This window comes from Taeniopygia guttata, chromosome Z (assembly GCF_048771995.1).
Source record: "Taeniopygia guttata chromosome Z, bTaeGut7.mat, whole genome shotgun sequence".
Lineage (NCBI taxonomy): Eukaryota > Metazoa > Chordata > Aves > Passeriformes > Estrildidae > Taeniopygia > Taeniopygia guttata.
This window is the reverse complement of record NC_133063.1, coordinates 47,834,009-47,855,871: the sequence shown is the minus strand read 5'-3', so window position 1 is coordinate 47,855,871 and position 21,863 is coordinate 47,834,009. Positions and strand designations below refer to the sequence as shown.

Below are 21,863 nucleotides of genomic sequence, written 5' to 3'. Positions count from 1 at the left end.
ACACACAGCATTCGGGTCCTGAAGAAGTTAGGGCTGATCCATCCCATTCCATTTAACTAAGAGGGATACATCCTCCATCATGGTACTCATCTCCCAGAGAAAATAGCAGATCTTCTGACCTTCCTGTTTCAGATTAATCTTTAATTCTCCTCCTGGCAGAAACACAGTCTGTTCTTTATTTATGTGCTGGCAAACTGACAGCCATGGTTCATGTGCTCTGCAGTGACGTGAAATAGAGGATGTTGCTTGTAAGCTATTAATTGCTTCCGTGCAATCTCTGCAGGGTTTCTGATGTGTATTTATAATTTCCTTGAATCTCTCTTTGCATCAGGGATCAATGGGCAAGATGGCTGTAGGAGATGAGATTACCACTATCAACAGCATCCCCGTCAGCAAGATGATGTATGAGGAAATCTGCTTGCTTATGCAGTGTCTTCCCACATCTGTAACCCTGGAGATCCAGAAGGCAGCATCAGGTGAGAAAGCAGTTTTGCTTTTGAACCATGTATTCTGGGTACAAGTGAACAAAATGTCCTTGGATTAGCTGGGCCTGACCTTTTGCTATCCTGGCTTTCCACATGGATTCAGAGAAGAGGATGGGGAGACATTGGTGAGCCAAGCAAAGCACTTCATCACCAAGTCAAGCTTCAGGGTCCTCTATAGCATCATGATAAGGGGAGAAAACCTACTCCTGTGTGAGGTATTCAAAGTTCCCACATAGAGTAGGTCCCTCCTGCCAGTGTTTGCAGAGATCTGAGTCATTTGATGCAGTCCTCAAACTAAAATGGCAGTGACTCTTGTCCTGACAACTCGTTTCATTGCTGTTCCTGTTCATAAAATATATAGGCTACTTATAATCAAATCTATCTCTCATAAATCTGAAGTTCTAGTAATGTTTTTATTGGACAATAAGACACTAAAAACCTCTTTTCTTTCTTCTTTTTCTTTCCCTCCCTTTTATTATATCAGAATTCTCTAAAATGCAGGAAGATGAAACAGAAAACTAAAATCTTATAAAAATGTTTATTTTTCATTACAAAAAGTTTTCTAGTGTGACCTGAAATACTTGATACCTTCTTGCTTTATGCAGGCTGATTTATTATGAAGGCTGATTTATGCTTCTCCAGCAATATATTAATCCCCACAGACTGTACAAATTATGTGGTGTGGAAATGAGTGTTTGAAAAAGAAAAGCATACTTTTCAAATTCAGGGAGAACATAATATTTTGCTTTGTTCTAGCTTATGATCTTCTTTGTATACCTATTAATACCTGGGAACCTAAAGTGCTTCCAGATGCTTGACTTCCAGTTGTTCTTTAAGGAATTCCAGGCTTGGCTGGATCTTGTTCTTCTTTCCCTAGAATGCTGTGTCTTTTCAAACCAATAACATTGGGGTAAGGACACATTGTCAGTACTTTGTAAGGCACTTTAGCCTTCCCCTTTTCCTATCCCACTGGCAAAAAAGGCAGTCTCTTCAGCATGCTGTAGCAGGGGAGTACTTCAAATTCTAATGTGGCTGCTTCTGATTGCCTTCCTGAGTTGTTTTTCCCTTGTTGATTCCAGGAGGAATCAGCACTTCTTAACATGGATTCCTAAGTAAAGTGATGTGGACAATGCTGCAGATTTGTGTGAGAAGTACAGAGATGCTCAGGCACCTTTAAAAGAGCAGGAAAGGATTCTGACACTGAATAACCTCTTCATCTCCACACAGTTTCTGAGCCCCATGTCATAGTAACTGGCCTCTGGAAGGCAGCTTGAATGGGGATGCATGTCTCAGAAGCAGGGTAGAGAAGTAGAGTGCAGAATCTGATAGGGTGAAGTGCTGGAAGCTAAAGAGGTGGAAAAATGGGTGAGGGAGAATGTGTCAGTGCAGCAGTGACAGGAAGCTCAGTGTGCTGCCCAGGAACAGGTTAAATATGTACTGGAAACTAGGAGAGGTCTGTGCCAGAAATGCAGTAAAGCTCATGTGCTTAATGTGTGCATAACGTCACCCATGCATGTCACATTGAACACCTGCAGAAGTGCTGAGGGTTCAGGGCCAAGTTATTTATGCACATACTTTCACTGTGTTATCTGGTCACCTTTGCTATGTCAGGACTTTCTGTGCTCCCTGGGGTTTCTACTGGAGACATCAGAGATGAAACAAGTGATGAGAAGCAGTGCTGCTCAGCGTGACTTACTGCATGCTGATGCTTTGGTAGTTAGCTGCTTGACTGCTGCAATTTCAAAGATGAGAGTTAAACAGATCATGACTACTCACCTTGGATAAGTGGATTGCTCCCTTCGGTGCAGTACTCAAATACACATGGTTATGATTAATTTGAGTTGTTGTAAACATCATTACAGAAGAGGAGGAGTGCAGATCAAAATGAAAACGTAGTCTATGTGGGTGTCTATTTTTGTAATAAAACCTGGGGTTTTCTATATCACTTCTTATATTTGACTTCTTATATTTTATTTTTTTGTTTTTTAATCGTGATGCAGCTGTCAGCAGATTTACAAACCTCATCCTGTCTCCGGGGGTAGACACTCAAAATCAAGCCAATGTTAACAGCATCCTCACAGCGGAGGAAGAACAGAGTTCTGGGAAGCGAGAAAGAGCAGGTCTGCAGGCTGCTGTCGGCGGCTGCGCGGCAGAGAGAGCAGCACTGCCGCCTGATGCCACAAACAGAGACGTGCACAGAGGTAGCCCAAAGGGCAGCCGTGACGAGGACTGTGTGGCCGTCCCCGTCACTGACATCGATGACCTGCTCAGCCAGATGGGTGCCCCTGAGGGCAGGGCCTCGCGCACCCCGTCGCGCGCAGAAAGTCCCCTCCGTGACGAGTACACCACGATGTGCTGCTGTGGCACTGACGAAGGCTGCCCTGGGTCTGAGCCACGAGCACCCAAGGAGGAGCTGCTGGAAAAAAGTGTGAATTGTGGAGCTAATGCACAAGGGGTTTGGGGGCTGTCTGTGTTGGACTCCATCAACACAGGCAAACTTTTTACTGTGAATAAAAACTCTTTAAATAACTATTCTAGGAATTTTAGCAGTTTAAATGAGGATGAGTTGCCTGCAGCAAACTCTCTGGAAGGTAAGAGGAGTGACCCATTTCCAAAGTCGATGTATGGGGCTGCGGAGGATTCTCACTCGGATACAGAGTCTGTCACAGAAGCCTTTGACAGTGCTAGTGAGGTTGGGCAGTGTGCTGCTGCTAATGCTTCCACAGGCTGTACTGTAACAGAGTCAGATGAGGAGCAAATTGAGATTTGTTGCATGAACGACGAGCCGCAGAAGCCTGCACGGGAGCAGCATCATACTTCTGGAACAAGCTCATCCTCACTGTCCCCACTGCACCCTTACAGTGGCAAAGTTTTGCAGAATGAGGGCTGTGCAATGTGTGGGTCGCTGGAGACAAGCATCAACAAATTAGGTTTGGATGATCATGGTGGTCCCACTCCATGTCCTTCACAGTGTCCAGATGTGTCCTCTGCATCCTTGTGTTCTTCTTCCTCAGTTCTCCTGCCAGAAGATGACATCCTAGAGAATTCAGTCAGTATCCCCCAAGTTTACTCTTTCTGTAACAATGGTGCCTTACGTACAGAAGAACAGATGGATTTGGGGAACAGTAATGAACATAAGAAATGCTGTGAATCCATTGAAGAAAAAGGGTCTCTGCACTGCAAAAAGACAAGCTTTTGCCCTGCTAGAAATGTCAGTGTCTTGGAGAACAGCTTGTTTGAGAAAGAAGGATGTCATGATAAGCAGAGATCCAAATCTGAAAGTGAAATGGCAGTTGATGACTGTAATCATGCTGTTAATTATTGCTTGGTGAAGAAAGAAACCAACAGTTTGTCCACCTTGTCTAAAACAGACAGCAATCACGTGAATGCATCGTCAACAAGAGGAATATCACTCAGGTCACCCTTTCCCACTAGATCTAAAGATCCAAAGGCTAGTGCAACTCATGAATTGCCAGGAAAAAATGAGAAAAATAACTCTGTGACTTCAGGAAGGACCTCAAATGGAAAAGTCCAAAGCTCAGGCACAAATCACTGCAAAGGAGCTGCAGTACCGCACAGCCTATCCTCACAGAAAAAATCCTGTCAGGAGTCTAAGGCAATGGCACAAAAAAGTATAATGGACACCCTTTTAAATAATCAGAAATCTAAAGCAGGACCAAAGCTAAAAGGGTTCACCATCAAAAGCAAAGCAAAGACAAATTCAGATTCTTCTGGCATTACTCCTACCAAAGTCAATGGGGCTGATCAGAAAAGGGCTTCTGTTTCTCCACAACTGTCCCCCAAACTCCTGGGAAAGAAAACACCATTGTCCCGTAACTCACCTACAAACACAGATCCTGGAAAGAGCATTTCAGCAGCTTCAAAGACTCTGAAATCAGAGCTAGAAAATAAACCATCTCTGGTAATTTCTGAAGATCCACTTCTGCCTCTCCTGAATGGCAGCAGCAGTCCAACCACGAGTGGTGAAATGAAATGTGGCTGTGGGGAGCTATCATGGGGAAAGCCAAAAGAGAAGCAAGTTTCCATGCAGACTGTGGTGTGTCAGGGTAAAGTTGCTAAGGTGGATGATTTCAGAGCCACAGACAGACAGTCCATAGTCACTTCACCTCCTCAGGGGATACCCAAAGCTGAATATGTAAAAGGGAAGACTGATAACCCTGGAAGAGACCTGAACACAACCAAAAGCATCTATAGTGCAAATGACCTTAGGCAATTAGATCTGCAAGATGTAGGAACGTCTGCTGGAGCCTGCTCTTCTTCATTGGGGTCCCCCGCAGTTCAGCAGGAGCAGCTGGAAGGGCAGGAGATCCAACGCACTTTCATTGAGGTGAAGCTCTCCTCTTCATCATCCCCTTCTTCTTCTTCCTCTGCCTCATCCTCACCAGCGTCGTTTTTGCGACTGCCATTGCTGGAGAAAACAGAAGAGGTGAACGCAGAAGTGCCTCGGCTGACTGATGAGATGGGGACCATGCAGTATTTCTCAAGAGGAGATACTGCTGGAGATAGACATCTCTGTGTCTTGTCAAAACCAGTGATGAGGACCTACTCAATGCCATCCCAGTTATCAGGTCACTTGAGGGAGGACTGCCATGTTGCAGAGGTTCACCCTGTGCAAGGCCCTCAGGGCCAGACTGTAGAGGAGAAATACCCACAGGCAGCAACGGGGATGTTAAAGATGGTTCACCTGAATCTGCCTAACAGCCAGAGTGGAAAGGAGCAGGCTTACACCTCCAGAAATGCCCAGAAGGTCCATGACATGTCCCCTTCAGCCAGTGACATTAGCTATCCCACTGCTGATAAACTGAGAAGCTTCAGGCGGAATTACTATTACTATGAGCTGAACTGGCCACATGAGCCAATTTCATCCTTCTCTGTCAAACAGAGAATCAAATCCTTTGAAAACCTGGCCAATTTCGATCGTTCCATTGTGAAGGCCATTGATATATGCTCGGCTGCAAGGTTGCCCCTTGCCAGGAAGTCATGTGGTGGGTTGGCCGCCACATCCAGGTCCCCTGAGGCACCGTGTGCGCTGCGGCGCAGCTTGAGCTCCTACGGTGGCAGTCCCAGCCCAGCCAATGCCATGGACAAGCCTTCCCTTGGCACAGAGCCTGTGTGTGTGACTGAGGGTGGCAAAGGCGATGGAAAGCCCCAGAGGAGCAAGGAGGGTGGTGCTGGGGCAGGCATGGCTGCCTTCCCCACCTCGGCCTCGCAGGTGCGCCGCAGCCGGGGCCTGGGGCGGCCGCCTCTGTCCCGCTCCAGGCTGCGGGAGCTGAGAGCCCTCAGCATGCCTGACCTGGATAAGCTGTGTGGAGAGGGCTTCTCGGAGCCCCCACAGCCTGCCTGCTTCAAGACAGAGCTGGAAATCACACCCCACAGAGTCCTTGGCATGACTGCCCAGAGCAGGCCAGCTCCAGCAGCCCACTGCAGCCCCGCAGAGCTGGGTGGGATGGGAATGCAAGCTTGCAGCCCCCGGGACAGCAGCTCAGGGACACCGGGTTCTGCCTCAGATGATGACATACCCCATGGCAGCTCTCTGGATGGGGGAAACAGCTGGTCTATCAGGTTGGTATCAGCTTTGCTGTTATTGCTTTGTCCCAGCCCAAGGCAAAGCTGCCACTGTGCCTCAGGTCTGCCCCAAAGCACGTTTCAGATGTGACCTCAGCCTGCTGTCCCCTCACGGTCGGGGGTTCATGACCTTGATGCCTTGGAGCTGCCATGCTGCTGTGTCTTGGCTTCACTACAGAATTAAACATTTTATCCTGGAATGGCTGGGCTCTTTTTCTGTGGCCCCTCTAGCTGGTTTTGGTCAGTTTTTGGCCATGTTACAGCACAGCAGCAGTGTTTGAGAAGAGGCTGCACAGCACTGGCTGCCAGCACAGCCTGTGGTGACAAATGAACTTATTGTCCTGCCAGAAGTAGTTTTCAGATGTAGCTGTCTCCTGTTAATGTCTGTTGCTAAAACCATTAGGGAAGAATGAGGGGAACAGAACAGGGACTGACTTTCAGAGTTATTCTTAAATAATCTTCTCTGCCCCTTCCCATTCTCCCAGCATACACCATTTCTTACCGGTTTTTTGAGATTCTTTCTTTGTCATTTATCCTAATACAGCCTACAGTGTATACATGAAATGTATCTCTACAAAGCTGGGAAATATAGAACTCTTCTGCCTTTTTACATTTATTTTAGCTTGGATCAGCTGCTCATCTCAACCCTGGACCAGCAAAAACTGCAATCTGTTTTGTCAGTGGTAGTACCAAAATGTGATGTTGCTGCTATGCTCCAAGAAGTCAAAGCACAAGTAAAGGTAAAAAACACAAGATAAAACTGGGTTATTGGTGGATTTTTGTGGGTTTTCTTAAGGGTAGATAAAATCTTTCCCAAACTGTTTCAGGGCTTCTCCAGTAGTCCCATGACAGGCTATTACTATCAACTGCAGTTGATGTTAATTTTACTAATGCTGGTTTTAAATGCCTGCTATAAACCTGTGATGATTTTAATGGCTTTTTGTGTAAGGAAATTCAAAAGCATTTATGAGTCACAATAAATAGACCTATTTTTAGTGGAAAACTATTCCTCCATCTAGGCTCCTCAGCAACTGCACATGAGAATTTAGCTTTCCACCAGCTGTCTGAGTCAAACTCAGTTTCCCCACTGAGGGGAAGCTCTGCTCCTCTTTGTGCGTGGTGTCTTTTGCTAGAAGCTGCAATCACAGAAATTGAATTTATTTTGTTCAGTGCTGAACTTGAACACCAGAATGCAGCTGCTGAAGGGTTTATGAGAGACTCCTGTGACCTTTCTGTTCCCTCCTGTGGAAACTGGTCTTTGTGTCAAGATAACCTGCTTCATTATGTAGGTGTTTGAGGAAGGCTTCCAAAGTCAAGTGCTTGCCAGAACATTAATTCCCTGCTTTTGGTGTTTCTGTTTGTGGGATACATCCACATCCTTTTTAAATCAGAACAGAAGTTGATAAAATAATGACAGTGCTGGAAGGGAAACTGCCATCTGGTCTGCATAACTGCTGGCTGAGCTGCATCTAGAGTGTTCTTGAGTTTTGTTCACAAAGATTGCAATTTCAAACATAGAACAGGCTGGGGGGAAAAGACCTCCCCAAAATATCCAGCTTTATCTCCTTCCAGGGGACAGCATAGCTAAAGAATGCAAGCCTGAAAAGTTTGGTGAGCCAAGAGGGCTAGTTAGGTTTACTGATAAAGTTAGGATTGGATTGCACAACTGGACAGAGGTAATTAAGTGTCCTCTAAAGTGTTTTGTATGTGGTTTTGGATAGGTTATTTATTTATGCCACTTTTCAAAGCCTGAGAACTCAAATATTTATAAAGCTGAATGCTTTTTGGAATGCACTCCTTGTCTGCATAGTTTCTTATCCATATTTAAGCCCAGTGTGGCACATATTCTGGAAAATTTTATGCTATTCAAATGGTGGATTTTGAATGTACAATAGAACAGTTCTTCATAGTTATCCAGTTCCTGAAAAAATGAGACGGACTGCCTGATTTGAACTGAGAGCTTCCTTGGGAAGAGTTTGTCACCATCCTTTGAATTAAACAGTGCTGAATTTACTGCTAACATTTAATAAATGCTACTGGTATTAATTTAAAAAATTAATTCTTTTATATAGGTAATTTTATTTAGGTCTCTGTGACTGGTATCTTTGGCTAAGAGTCTAAACAGAGGTGATCACTGGAGGCCTGGTGTGTCCTTTGTGTGTCCAAGTAAAGCAGTAAGCATCTACAGCCAGGTCTCTGCCCAATATTATGTGTGCTGGCAAGGAGCAGCTTTGAGGGCTGAGGAGGGAGGGAATGCACCTTGGGAATGGGAAACCAGTATCCAGACTGTGTTGTTGACTGGCCCAACACATATGATTCTTAGATAACTCTTAACATCTGAACTTTTTTTTTTTCCTCCTGATTTTTTTTCCCTTCCTTCACCAGTGTAAGCAAATTAAGTTGAGATATTACGGGTTGGAAATCTCTTGAAGAAAAAGGGTTGCTACAGTACTTAACAGTCAAAGATATGTGTATGTTTCCATTGCAGATTTGCTAGTTACTTAACTGATTTTATTATTTCTAGCCAGGTGTAAAGTTTGTTCTCACTTGGGTACAGGTGAGCCAGGTCTTAGCATTTACAAAACATTGAGAATAAAGATATTCTGCCCTCACTGCTCCTCTCTCCTTGGGAGCTGATTGATCAGTGATGTGGAGCAGGGTGACATCAGTTTTTGACATTGCAGGAATGCCTCTAGTGTAGAAAATCTTCCACTGACACTGTGTAGCAGAGAAACATGTCATGAGACCAAGAATTTGACTGTTGTTTCATAATAAAAGCTAATGATTTGTGGCTCCCTGTGCCATCTGAAACAAAAGGCAAATGCTGCATTAATATGTTGAGTTTAGTGGACTAAATATATAATTTAACACTAAATAGATTCAGAGATTGGTTTCTAATGATTTGCTGTTACTTTGAGTATTGGCAGTTTCTGGAAGTATCTGGTGTTAGATGGGATCCTGGAGAAAAGCTGAGAAACTTGCTTTGTACTCCCCACATCTGATGCTCTGCCCCACAGATAGGTAACTGTGTTCCACCAAATTCCTTTCTGTAGGACCCCTTGCACCAAAAAATGTGGTCTCTGTGACAGTGTCAGACTGGATGCAAACCTGCACCAATCCTTTTCCTGTGCAGGATGCTCCTATTTCTACAAGAGCATTGTAGTCTTGTTTAGGTCCTTACAGGCTCCTTACTTTCATCTCCCAAGTGAAATAGATTGTTCTGTTGTCCCATCTGACCTTCCCAAGCTTCAGTAATGTAGCCACTGCCCCTTGCAGGATTGTGCAGCCTGCTGAGAAGAGGGTGATGCAACTGCACTGCATTACATCCATGTTACTCTTTCGAAGAAGAAGAAATTGGATAACAGAACTGTTAGTAATTCACTGAAGAATACATTGACTGCAAAATGTTGAACAATGCAAAACTGTCTATAGCCTGTAAAAATTAGGCTGCCCAAGGTTTTAATGCCATGTCATTGACTTAAGTTTGACTTTGTTTGCTAGCCTTGGACTGACTGAAGAAACTTTTCTTATCACCCGAGTCCTGGATGGCTGCTTCATTCTGTAACACGAAGTGCATTTAATATCTCAGTTTTAATTCCTTGACTTGTCTTTTTTCACCTGGTATAATTTGTGGGTACTGGGAATTTGTCATTTATGTGGGTACTTGGTCTTAATCTTTGGTATTGTGTTTCTTCTTCCCCTTCCTGTGCACCTCCATTTTTCTGCTAGAGCAAAGAAGACACGTACTTTGTAGTCTTGCACAAAGAAGAAGGAGCTGGCCTTGGATTTAGTGTCGCTGGGGGAATAGACTTGGAACAGAAATCAGTCACAGTAAGTGATGGCTGCAAGTCATGTTTCTACAAAGCTCACTTTAAAGTAGGTGATTAGATCAAATGTTCGTTTATCAAGACTCAGTGCAAGTCATTCACAGTGTCTCTCAGAAGCAGCAGCTTACCATCTGCTACTGAAATCAGAGTGTCTGGGAAGTAGTTTTTATTATTGGAGATGGATAACAATTATACTTTCAGGCTTTAAAAATCTGTTACTGGATGGGGTGGGCTAGATCTAAATCCTATGCATGTAAATAAAATTATGCATGCAGCTGCAGTGCACACAGCCTTTTAGAGGAGACTTTCATTTCCAGCCCTTGAAAGGAAACTCTGTGCAGCAAAGTTTTTGAAGAATTTTTCAGATCATGAGACTGATTGTTGCAGACCTCAGCAAACATTATGGATTTCATGTCATGAGTTTGTTTTGAGTTACTAAGACCTGTGGGTGGTCAGTAAATGAGGGTTGTTGTCTGGTTAGCGTTTTTTTAAGTCTTAAGCAGCATTCTGAACCAAAGATAGTGTCCTGTTAGGATGCTGGTACTTAAAAAGAGACTGTTTAGAAGCAGATCAGTGAGACAGAAAAATCCAAGAAAACTCATATCCTGTGTGATGGTTTTTTTAACACAAAATATGCATTTAAATTCTGCCCTAAAAAAGAGAGATCCATTAAATGCTGAGGTTAGAAGAAGGATGTGTCCTCAGTTTTGGGGCCTGCAGAAGCCCTTGCAGGAATCTTCTGGGTTTCAGACAAGACAATATAAATAAATGTATTTTATGTTGAAGTGTCATTACGTTAGAATATGGTTAAAGTCTAGAATGCAGGCTTCTACTTCTCTCACTATAGAAGTTGTTCCCTGTCTCTGGCCCAAACAGTGGCAGCTCTGAACAAGAGGAAAGCTTAACAGTGTCTGTCCCCCCACAAAGAGTTCTTAGAGAATTCCTTACCTAGAGATTGTGATTCTACCTAAAATATAAGATCTTGAGCTCCCTCAGACTGAGGAACTGATGATGTCCTTTTCCTGAATTCTGTTAGCCATGAGACCAAATGAGTCTCATGGCTAACAGAATGAACAAATGAGTTCCTGCTCTATCCTAATGCTTTTTGTTCGGAGGATGTAAAGGGATCTTAATCATGTTCTTGACCTACTGGAATTCTGGGTCCCAACTAGATTTAATGTTGCCACTGTGGTGCTTAGATGGGCTGTTACATCCACACTTGGGTGAAGAAATGGAAATGCCTAGTGAGCTTCAAGGTACTGAGGAGGTGAGCAACTGAGGGAAGGCGGCAGGTTTTTTGGGCATGACCCCTGTATTCCACTTGCATTTGCATGCCTTCATCTGTTATTGGGGCTGTTATTCCAGCTTTGAATGCTGGCTTAGACTGGCTGGAAATTTATCTTACTGGATCTCTGGGGTTGTAGCAGGTGTCCATCTCAGCATGGCCCTACAATAAGATGGAATAGGAGCCAAAAGGCTTCTGATGCCTTGCTGCTGGTCTGGGTATTAGGATAAATTCCTAAAGATACTGCCATGCAGAACTGTGTCCACAGATTTGCTGCCTTGAACATTTGCTTGGCAGACCTAGTACTGTCTCCATGGAAAACCATATTCTGGCTGCTAAAATTAGAGTGCCTAATAGGCAAGTCCTTAAATACTGGGTCTTGAGTCTTTTAGTCAGTTCCTTTTTGTAAATGATACACATCTAAACTTGCTGGAAGTTTTCTCAAAGTTTAATCCACCCTGAATAGAGTATTTTTTTTTCTAGGAAAATGCATTTCAAGCTGCTAAGTCATCCCATTCCATCTATTTGCATGATATTTGATCAGTCGTATTGAGGCAAACAATTAAATACTTGTACAGCTGCAGTAAGTCAGAGCCTTTCTGTGCACAGATGTTTAGAAATGTGCATTTGAAAACAGCACAGGATGCATGTCCCAGTCAGTGGGAACTGGGGGAGTGGGTGTTAGTCACCACAGTGTTCTTGGTGGCTGCTACAACACGAAGTGGACTTAACCTCTGTGTCACCTGCAATATGTTAATTGAAGGCCTTTGAAGACTTTAATGAAAGCATAACGGATTTGTGATATTACATTCCCTTACTAGTTTTGGTCATCTTTGGCTTAGAAATGACTGTGCAATAACAGCATCTTTTCCTCTGAATTCCCCCATCCCCAAATGGAGCTCTGTCTAGTCACTTTGAGGGTGTTCACTGGAGCAAATGCTGTGTGCTTGATAGCCAGTGTGCTTGCACTGGCTGCAAATTTTGGTAGAGTGTTTCTGTTCAGTGTGGCGTGTAGAACACTGTGTGTGGTCATGTTAAAATTGTGGTCTGTGTTAAAATTACCTTTCTTGTAGGTCCACAGAGTGTTTTCAAAGGGAGTGGCATCTCAAGAAGGGACTATCCATCGAGGTGATCTTGTTCTGTCAATCAATGGCAAGTCTTTGGCAAGCTCAGTCCATGGGGATGTCCTGAATACTCTTCATCAGGCAAAGCTGTACAAATATGCAGTCATTGTCATCCAGAAGGAAAAAGACAAAATAAACAGTTCTTCCAGACTCCAGATATCAGCTACTGGCAGAAAATGTGTGGGGTCTGGAAAGGATGTTTCCATGGAAATAGGAACAGGTATGATCTTTGTCCAAGAATAGTTGGAAGGATTCCTTTGCAGAGCAGACTGAAGGGAAAAATGTCCATGTGTTTTAGATTAAAAGTGTCCTATGTGTGCCTTATGTGATTGAAGGGAGAAAATTAAATTACCTTTAAATTTTATTTGTTCTCTTTGGAACCTAAATACAGTTTGGGGTTTGGTTTGTTTGTGGGGTTTTTTTTGTTTTGTTTTTAGTTGGGTTATTTTTTTGTTTGTTTTGTTTTTTTTTTTTTAATTATTGTAACTAGGCACAAACTTAGAAGACCTAATTTAGGGCTGAATCCAATTTCTACTTAGGTAAGTGGTTCCTCATATTCTTCCAATCCAGGATAAACTCCTTCTGAGTAATAACAGTAGTCAAAGCAAGACAGAAAACAATCAGAAATAATTTTTAAAAATGTTAAAAGAGGAAGTCCCATGGCCTGCCATTTATTAAGCGTAGGGACTGAGCTTGTTCTTTGTAAAAGCAGATTTCATACTGTTTCTACTGGAAATATAGAAAAATTTATTTTTATGTTGTAGTAAATGGAAGTAAGCCTACTGAAGTCAGCCATTCCCTTGGAAAGTAGGGATATAGGGTTTAAGTGGAAAGGTATTAGTGGACTATTAGGTTCCTGTTCAGAAACAAGACAACATTTTGGTATAAAGTCTGCACCTGGGGTGTTAGGAAGAGACGTCTGAAATTTTTTTTGAGATTTAAGACCCAAACCCCTTCAGCACCTATCTGAATGGTGCTGTTTAGGAGCAGAGGATGACCAGGGGCTTCCCCCTTCACCCTCCAGGGCAACACCAGGCACTCAGCTCTGACCACTCCAAAACAAGGACATGGAGCTGCCACTCAATTCTTTTTAATCTGTTGGATGTAATAATTACTGTTCTCACAGGGATTTTTTTTTTCAGTTTCTTTTGTTTATGCTTACACTGGGTTTTATGATACGACTTTGTAACACAGCTTAAAAAAAAAAAAAAAAAAGCACTCTGTTAATTAATGGATCAGCCTTCCTGGAATTGTTCCCATGGATATAATCTGTGTAATACTTCAGAATTCCTCTCTGTCCTAAACTCCCTACATCCTGCACCCTGACAAATGCAGAATATCTGCTGGGTCCAGGCAGTAGGGGGCAACACTATCTCACAAACAAAACAGTGTTGAGTCATTCAGAACATTTTTCCACCCTTCCAGGCAGAGGACATCGCCAGACGTTTAGATAACGTTTAAGGTTGTCCAAGATAACAGTAGCAGTAATTTGTGATAATGTAGACTACATAATTATTACATTCACACAAGGCAAAGAGGATCCTGTTTTCCAAAACTGCAGATTTATTTCCTCCTAAACAAAATAATGTTTTAAGTCAGCTACAGCAATACTGCACTTCAGAAATATCTGCTATGTAGGACTGCTACGTACAACTACAGTTAATTATAATTAAATACATAGATAGGAGACCAGAAACTATTTTTCGCTCTAGTAAGTGATTACAGATTTTTGCTTAAGAGATTGGAACATGTTTGCTTAATTAAACATTTCATTCAGTCCTGTTACTTAAAAAGATACAGTTCATTGAATAAGCAAAGGGAGCAAATGAAAGAAAAATAAATGTTCTCCACTCCCTGTTTTTGTAACTTTTCAGATATTTTGTTGATATTTAGAGTATTTGCTAAATTTGCTAGCTATAATTTTGCCCAAAAAAGATGCCTTGGCAGGTGTTTGTTGAACGTGTAAAACAAAAATGTCCTTGTGTGTAAACGTGTTTTGTACTGTCTCCAATTCACAGCTAAAATAGAGTACATTCCCTTTAGAGAAACTTGGTGGCATCTCCTAGTCTGAGTAACTGAATTGTCTGAATTGTCCTGTCAGTGCACCGAAAGCAAAAGCCAACCAAACACAACTTGCTGTTTACTGTTACCTGCATAACAAGGTGCTGTGCATGTTCAATTGCAGATCCAAACTTGGACATGAATGATGTCATCTGCGTTGAATTATTGAAAACCTCTGCTGGTTTGGGATTCAGTCTTGATGGTGGAAAAGCTTCCATTGCTGGAGATCAGCCCTTGCTTGTAAAAAGGATATTTAAAGGTACTACATGCACGCAGTGGATGTTATTCCAGTTTTCCTTTTGTCTGTGCATTGTACAGACATTTCAGTTACTGTACTCAGCATTTTTTTGAAGCAAGGGTGGGTTTTGTGGCTCTCATTTATTGCCACTTACTAGGCCAAAGTGGTCATTAAAAGAAAAACTCTCCTGGGAATGGCTAGGAATTGCATCTGCTAGTAAATGTGGAGCAATCTGCTTTACTAAGTATGGGTCTGTCCACTATTCTTGACATTAGACTACAGCAGCAATCATCTGTATAGGGGTCTGAGGCATTCATGCCTTATCCAGTTCTCTTTTCTAAGAAATGCACAGTGCATATAATCAACATGGTACTGAAGCACCATCCTGCATTATGCTCAATTATGAATTTTACCATATTTTTGTCATATTGTTTTATTTTTAAATGTTAATATTAGGTTTTCCTAAGAATATGGAATATTTGTAGTCAGAAACTGCCAGTCATGGGTGCTTTGTTTGTCAGCAGGTAGTTAAACTTATATGAACCATACATAGAAAGAAAACAAGTCCCCAAACTATGCTGTGACTTTCATATGTCACGTGTCAGTTTCGTGAAAAATAAGGCCCTTTCTGAAGGCAACTGAAACTCTGAATGAATCTACATGTGCACAGCATTTTTACAGAATTACTTTTCAGTGATTTATTCCCTCATCAAGCTAAAAAATCAAACACATATTTACTGAATTGCTTGTCAGTTTGTCTGTGTGTGTGTGTTTTTTTTCCCTCTCTAGAAAGGGCTTCTTAGGATAAAGGGCATGTTTAGTTTTTAAACTCATTCATTTACATCCTTACACAAAGTCCTTTTCCCCTTCCTGTGATGGCTCATGCTAGTTTAATTATCATTACAGAAATCATACTTTCATCAGCAGTGAAGGGTATGCCTCTTTGTAGAAGCTTTCTATGAGTCGTGTTTGTCCAAAGTTTGCTTGCTATCAGTTTTTGATTCAGTGTTTGATCAGTGTTTATCCCAGGTTTTACAGTCTGCTGCATTATCTGCCTATTACCCTGTTGAAGTTGAGAAAGTACATCTATGCCACATACAACCTTCATGGTTATTTTATCAATCGGGGTTTCTTACAGCTACAGAGGTAAATTCAGCATATTTCATACACTTATATTGTTTCCTTCAAAACCAGGCATCTTTTCTGAGAACAAGGCTTTATCTTGGTTAAAATAACCTTTTCTGTGAGATGTGGCATGGGGTAGCTTGCTAGAGCTGAGGTGAACATTAGCGACTTGTATTGAAATTGGATGAAGTTGGAAAAAATTATTTATTTCATCCCAGTGGAAAGCAGATTTTTGTGGGTTTCTTTTTCTTTTAACACCGACTTTCCCTCACTTTTGCTTCTAGGTGGTGCTGCGGAGCAGTCTGGAAACATAGAAACTGGAGATGAAATTCTTGCTGTTAGTGGGAAGTCATTAATTGGGCTCATGCATTACGATGCCTGGAACATCATTAAATCTGTACCAGAGGGGCCTGTTCAATTGCTAATCAGAAAACACAGAACTGCAGTATGATGGAAGCACTACATTTAATCATACTTGCTAAGACAAACCATTTATAACTGTCTAAAAGCTGTCTTTGTTTATAAAGCCACACAGAAGTGTCTTAATGCTTTACAGAGAGGTGCTAAGAGCCTTGGAGAACCACTGAGCAAGCGTGTGATGAGCTTCAAAGATCTCACCTAATGACTGGGGATGAAGGAATACAAAAGTTAGAGACAATTTTGTATTATGTGGCAGTTTTATTGGAACTTCAAGACTTCTCCTGGGTTTGATTTAAAGTATTTTGACTGAGATAAATAACACTGTGCCTGTCCCTGATATTTTTAGTATCTTGCAGAGTGTTGGTTGTAGAACTTGTTGGTTGCCATCCTGTTGACAAGGGTGGGTTTTAGACTATACTATATCACTTATCTGTAATAAGACTTAAGGACACTTCCTTAGGGTTTGGTCCTTTTTTTTTGTTGTAATAGGAGAATGTCTGGAACAATCTCACTTTATTCTTCTAAGTGCAGTTTTGCTAAAAGTGCATGACAAAAGAGTATAATTTTGCACAACTTGTATGGCTAAAATACAAGAATTCTATTGCAAAGCTGAAAAATCCTCTTAAAACTAATAAACTAACTCAGCATCCACCACAACTGAATCTAATTCTAGGTGCAACTTGTATCTGAAAGCACTTGGTTTTAATGTGGTAGAAATCTGTAAGAAAATAATTTCCCAGTAATAGGTGATTGTCCATCAAGGTGTATACTGAGTTGTTAGTTATGATTAAAATGGGGGTGATAAAAAACTGGGGTCTGAATTTTCAAATTTAGGCTTCTAATGTTAGGCACCTTTAAAATATATATATTTTTTAAAGGGGGATAATTTTAGGTGCTGAGCACTTACAGATCCCACAGACTTCAGTGACCACTAAGAACATCTGCAAGTTGGGCTGCTTTTATTTATCTTCAAGAGGTTTAAGGCTGCCCAACTTGAAAGACTCAAGCTGAAAAGTGGTGATCTAAAAATGGGGATTATAACAGATTAAATCTGAGCTGGCCATATTTGTGGTGGCTTTTAATCGGTCTTCTTTGTTTTCTCCTGTCCAGTATTTATTTTTCCTTGTGTGAGAGTGGGTTGAGGATGTGTGTGGATGATGCAAGTAACCCAACTGTGTCAGGACCGGGCTGATACTGAGGGTTCTAGGTGGTGAAACTGAAAACTGTGTAGATGGGAGAAACCATGGTGCTGGGTACAGCAAAAGAGAAAGGGTTGCAGTGCCACAGGAGCTTAGTTTAGATTTTGTCACCTCTATTCACAGAAGAGGTATCAGTAGTGAGCCATGCTGCTTAGTCTGCTGTGCTGGGAGGAGAGTGTATGGGTGCAAGAGATTAGACTCTGTTATTTCTCTTCCTACATCTGGGATAGCTAAACAACATAAAATGCATATAGATGGAAATGGGCCAGTGTCCTTATCAGCTGAGAACAAGTTGTTTGTTCCACAGTGCTCAGGTTGTACATCACATTTAGGCTGGAGACTGCTTGCAGCCAACATGCCCAGGGTGAAGAGTCCTCGGCCTGGAACCAGTCCAAGTCTGAAGTGCTGCCTCTGTTTTCAGTGAACCAAGACACTGCGTAGCTGTTACAAAAAGGTCTGGGCTTGTCACTTGGCCCTTCCCCAAGATCATACTGTAGTTCAGTTTATTTACATTTATTCAACAGTGCTTGAAGCAATTGCTTCCAGGTTAGTGGAGCACTCACTTGGGTTCATCTCTATGACAGCTTCATTAGACTGCAGCTCATGATGAGCAGAAGAAAATTCAGTTCTGCAAGGCAACCTGAGACCAGATGAATAGAAAAGCTGTGCAATGTTTGCCTAAAAATTAATAAATATGTTTAATTCTTTTTCAGTGATGTATTAGCATGTGAATCCAGGGAGAGATGCAGCTTTTGGTTACAGGAAAGGCAATACTGTATGTATGTAGTCCTACAGCTCCTTTGCCTGCAGGATTTCTACTGAAACTAAATCAGGTTCAATGTTGTGAGATGACTGTGGAGTTGGGTCCACTGTGAACCCAAAGCTCAGCCACTCTGTTGGGATGGTCCATGCCTCCGGTCACCTCCATGGTGGGAGAGGCTTCAGGAGGATGCAGCTCTTAGGGCTGGAGGACCACACTGATTCCAGGCCTGTGGTGGGATAGAAGAGGTTACCCCTGCATATTTGCTGAAAAACAGGGAGAAATAATTCAGCAGGGACAGCTGAATGGTGAGGCCTTGTTCAGGAATGACCAAAATCCAACTGTAATAGAGTGTATAATAGATACATAAAATGCATGAGGAATTTAATGCAGCGTAGTGAATGCATACCTGTATACGTATAATACGTGCAGTGCAGTACTGACTTTTTGCTACTTTAATGTGGTAAATCACAGTTGTGTTTTAGGCAATGACATTTTTTTCAGTCCACAGTCTAGAATTCTGAAGGTTCCATTGCAGGGGGGCATATGTCTCCCTCACTTCTAAACCGGTGTGAGCTCAAAGGTAAAGTCTTAGTTTTGTAAATTAAAGTTAATTTGAGGTGTCTTAAGATGATACGTGGTGGTATTTTCAGATGCTTATTTGGAGGTACTGTTCATTGTGAGTGATTTAGAAGGCTTTTTTTCAGTAATCAGATACTGTTCAGTATTTTATTTTACATGCACGTAGATAAGTGTTGGCTGAGTAACAGCAAACAGAAATGGGGATTTTTGTGTGTGATTCAGTAGTGGCTATAATTTAAAAGATAGGTTTAATGTTTTAAATCTGATAATTGTTACTATGGGTAGAAATATAACACTTCTCTACTAGCATTAGAGCAAGCAGAAGAATTGTATTTAGCCCTGGTTGTTTCTGCTCCTGAAAATACCTTTTTTTTTTTCCTTATGAAAGAACAGCATCTTCACTGATGTTGGTATGATTACAGTAGCATTTCCTGACATCTCTCTTGGGGTGACATGCCCTGAAAAAGCTCCAGGATTTATGCAGTATGGGTGTCTGCTTTATTACAGACAAGATGGTTAGACCAAAGAGATGTAGTAAATTTTTGGTTATACACACCTGGCGAAGTAAATATTATTTTTCTGAGAGCCTGGTCGCACTAAAATGATGGAGGACGTTGCATTAGTTCATTAGTGTTCAATAGGATCACAACCATTTTTGGCCTTGTTGTTTGCATATGGTGATTCTTCACCCTGCTGGAGTGTTGGCCAAATTCTAGGAGAGCAGAGACTTGGCAGCTGCATCCTAGAAGACCAAAAAATCAAGATGAAATTATGCACTTCTTCACCAGGGAACTGAAGGCTTTCCAGACAAGGGGAGTTTGCTCCTAGATGGAGAAGATTTAGAGCTTTGGTGTATCCAGGCCTGGGGCAGCTGAAGGCGCACATCATGGATATGAGAGCAGTGAGATGCTGCCATTGCATATTCTGCAACCTTTTGTACCTGGAAGCTCTTTCCAGCTTCTCGAGGGTCTGCATTTGTATTGTAAACCCTGAGATTAGGGAGGGAAAAACATTTGATTAATTTCTCGCAAAAAAAAATAAAAACAGAAGAACAGATAAATATTAAGAAACTGTTAAGTGATTCATATTTCCTAATGACCCTCACTTAAAATTAACCCTGATAAATGTTCTGCAGTGGTTCTTGTCAAATTCTGAAGGAAGTGTTCCCAGATGGGAATGTTTACCTGTTTCTATGTTTAGGTTATGTAAATGTACAAGTGAAAATATTGATGAAGAGTAGACTAGCTCATGAGAAAAATGGGGATCCCACTGTAGGTAGATTTTGTGTGTTAGTCTGATACACTTATTGTATGATATTGTATATTTACACTTTTATTTATATAAATAAAACTTCTTTTAATTAAAACTGTTTAATATGCCTTGTATATTATAAAAAAGTCAGTGCAATAACATGAAATAGATTGTACATTTTTTTATTTCTGTCTCTTCTATGTCAATCTGTATTGCCATAAACTGTTTTGCTTGGGGTTTTTTAGTGATTTTGAAAATAAATTGTATCCTTAGTACTCTTCTAGATATTTGATTTGTTATGCCAGTCTGTCTGGTCCACAGCTGGAACTGGCATCACAGGGACAAGGATGTCAGGAAGAGCAGTCAAAGACTGTAAATGTTATCCGGGAGAGCATCTAAGCTAGAACTAAAATAGTGCCCTCTTATAAGGCTAGGCCTAACCTGGTATTTGTTCTAGTTTCCCACCTACTCTGGGGATAAAATTCCCTCCTAAGCCACAGTTTGCTGGTGGAATAGGCTGCGCTGGAAACTCTGTGGATGCAGAGGAGCTGAAGTAGAGCTCGTAGTGGGAGGTGGAGACCACAGCCTCCAGTCTGGGGAGGTTTGCATCAAGTGGGCCACTCTTTTAGACACAAGTCACTTCACAGTCACTACACAGCAGACCAAAGGAAGCTTTCCTCATGGAAAGATGAGCCAGCCCAGAAAGCTCTCCTCTCAGCTGCTCTGATGTGTGGAATGCCAGAGGTGCCCAAAATGGTATACGTGGCAGCACACGGACACATCAGCTGGTCACTGCAGGGAAGCCTGGGCTGGAGGCAGGGCCTGGTGAGTTGGAGTGTTTATATCTGCACTACAGGCTTGTGTGCATTGCTCTTTGTTTGCCTGGTGGGTTAGGCACTTGAAGCAGCACTCCCACATGGCACAGGGCAGTCCTGACCTTTCCCTGGTGTACCCATGGCACTCGCCAGCATCTTGTGCCATGCCTGGCAAGCTTCATTTTTTCCTCCTGTGCACTGTGCTGCCCAAAAGGGCCAGGTGGGGTTTTGTGTGAGGGGAAGGAAGGCATTTACTCTCCTACGCCAGTGGTGCAGAGGGCATTTCCCTCACCACCAGGTTTGTGCCCCAGAAGCTGCTGTGTTTGCTTCCGGTTTCCTTCTCCAGGTGCCATGCTGCGAGGGTGCAAGCAAGCAAGCCACGTGAGGAGGGATAAGCCCACAGCTCCTGCTGACTCATCCTGTGGGAAAGGCCAGTGTGGCTGGCTCCCAGCCTGCCCTATGGGCACGTGGACTCTTTCCTGGGCTGGAGGGGAAGAGGAGGAGCTTTGTGGTATAACAGTTTTCCATTTGCCTTGGGACCCTTTTCTCCCCATCCCTCTCTCTTGCACACAGCCATGATGATGAGGGATGCTGCAGAGTTTACGCTGTTGTGTAGTGAGACTGTGCAAGGCACAAAACAAGCAGATTGGGAAGGAGATGGATGGGAAGCTGTGGGATGGTGTGTGCAGTCCCGTCAAGCTTGGTTCAGCACATCTGTCCCCAACTGGAGCCTAGCTTGTCCCTCCAGGGCCACATGGGGAAAAAGAAGATAATTTCAGTCTTTATTTCCTTTGCCTTTCTGCACCCCTCTGCTGTCACCAGTGCTGGGCCAACCGAGCTCCTCTCCTCTCTTTCACTCATTCTGCCTTATCCTATCCTCCTGTCTGTCCTGATTTCTCCAACACATGGCCTCAGGTGGGGTTAGCAGGGCTCAAACCTCCAAGCAGCCTGCCTCTTGTAAGATTAGTCTTTAGTATCTTTAATTGAAATCTTAACTGCCGCAGTCAGTAGCTAAGTAAAGAGGAATACAAAAGCAAGAAGACACAATGAACTTACCTGTAAATGGATTAGTACACGTGACTTCATTTAGCCACCAAGACATTTG

The 21,863-nt window shown here is 42.4% G+C and overlaps 1 protein-coding gene across 15 annotated transcripts in view; it reads left to right on the top strand.

Moving 5' to 3' along the window:
- Nucleotides 1-20,226, top strand: part of PDZD2 (PDZ domain containing 2) — a 201,269-nt gene extending 181,043 nt beyond the window's left edge. For all 15 annotated transcript variants that reach the window (XM_072922595.1, XM_072922594.1, XM_030257570.4 and 12 more), the window contains 7 exons: nucleotides 332-476; nucleotides 2,486-6,068; nucleotides 6,694-6,811; nucleotides 9,801-9,902; nucleotides 12,257-12,527; nucleotides 14,493-14,627; nucleotides 16,016-20,226. In XM_072922595.1, coding sequence (XP_072778696.1) covers nucleotides 332-476; nucleotides 2,486-6,068; nucleotides 6,694-6,811; nucleotides 9,801-9,902; nucleotides 12,257-12,527; nucleotides 14,493-14,627; nucleotides 16,016-16,182 — 4,521 coding nt within the window. In that variant the 3' untranslated portion in view covers nucleotides 16,183-20,226. The remainder of the gene's footprint in view (nucleotides 1-331; nucleotides 477-2,485; nucleotides 6,069-6,693; nucleotides 6,812-9,800; nucleotides 9,903-12,256; nucleotides 12,528-14,492; nucleotides 14,628-16,015) is intronic.
- Nucleotides 20,227-21,863: the final 1,637 nt, after the last annotated feature.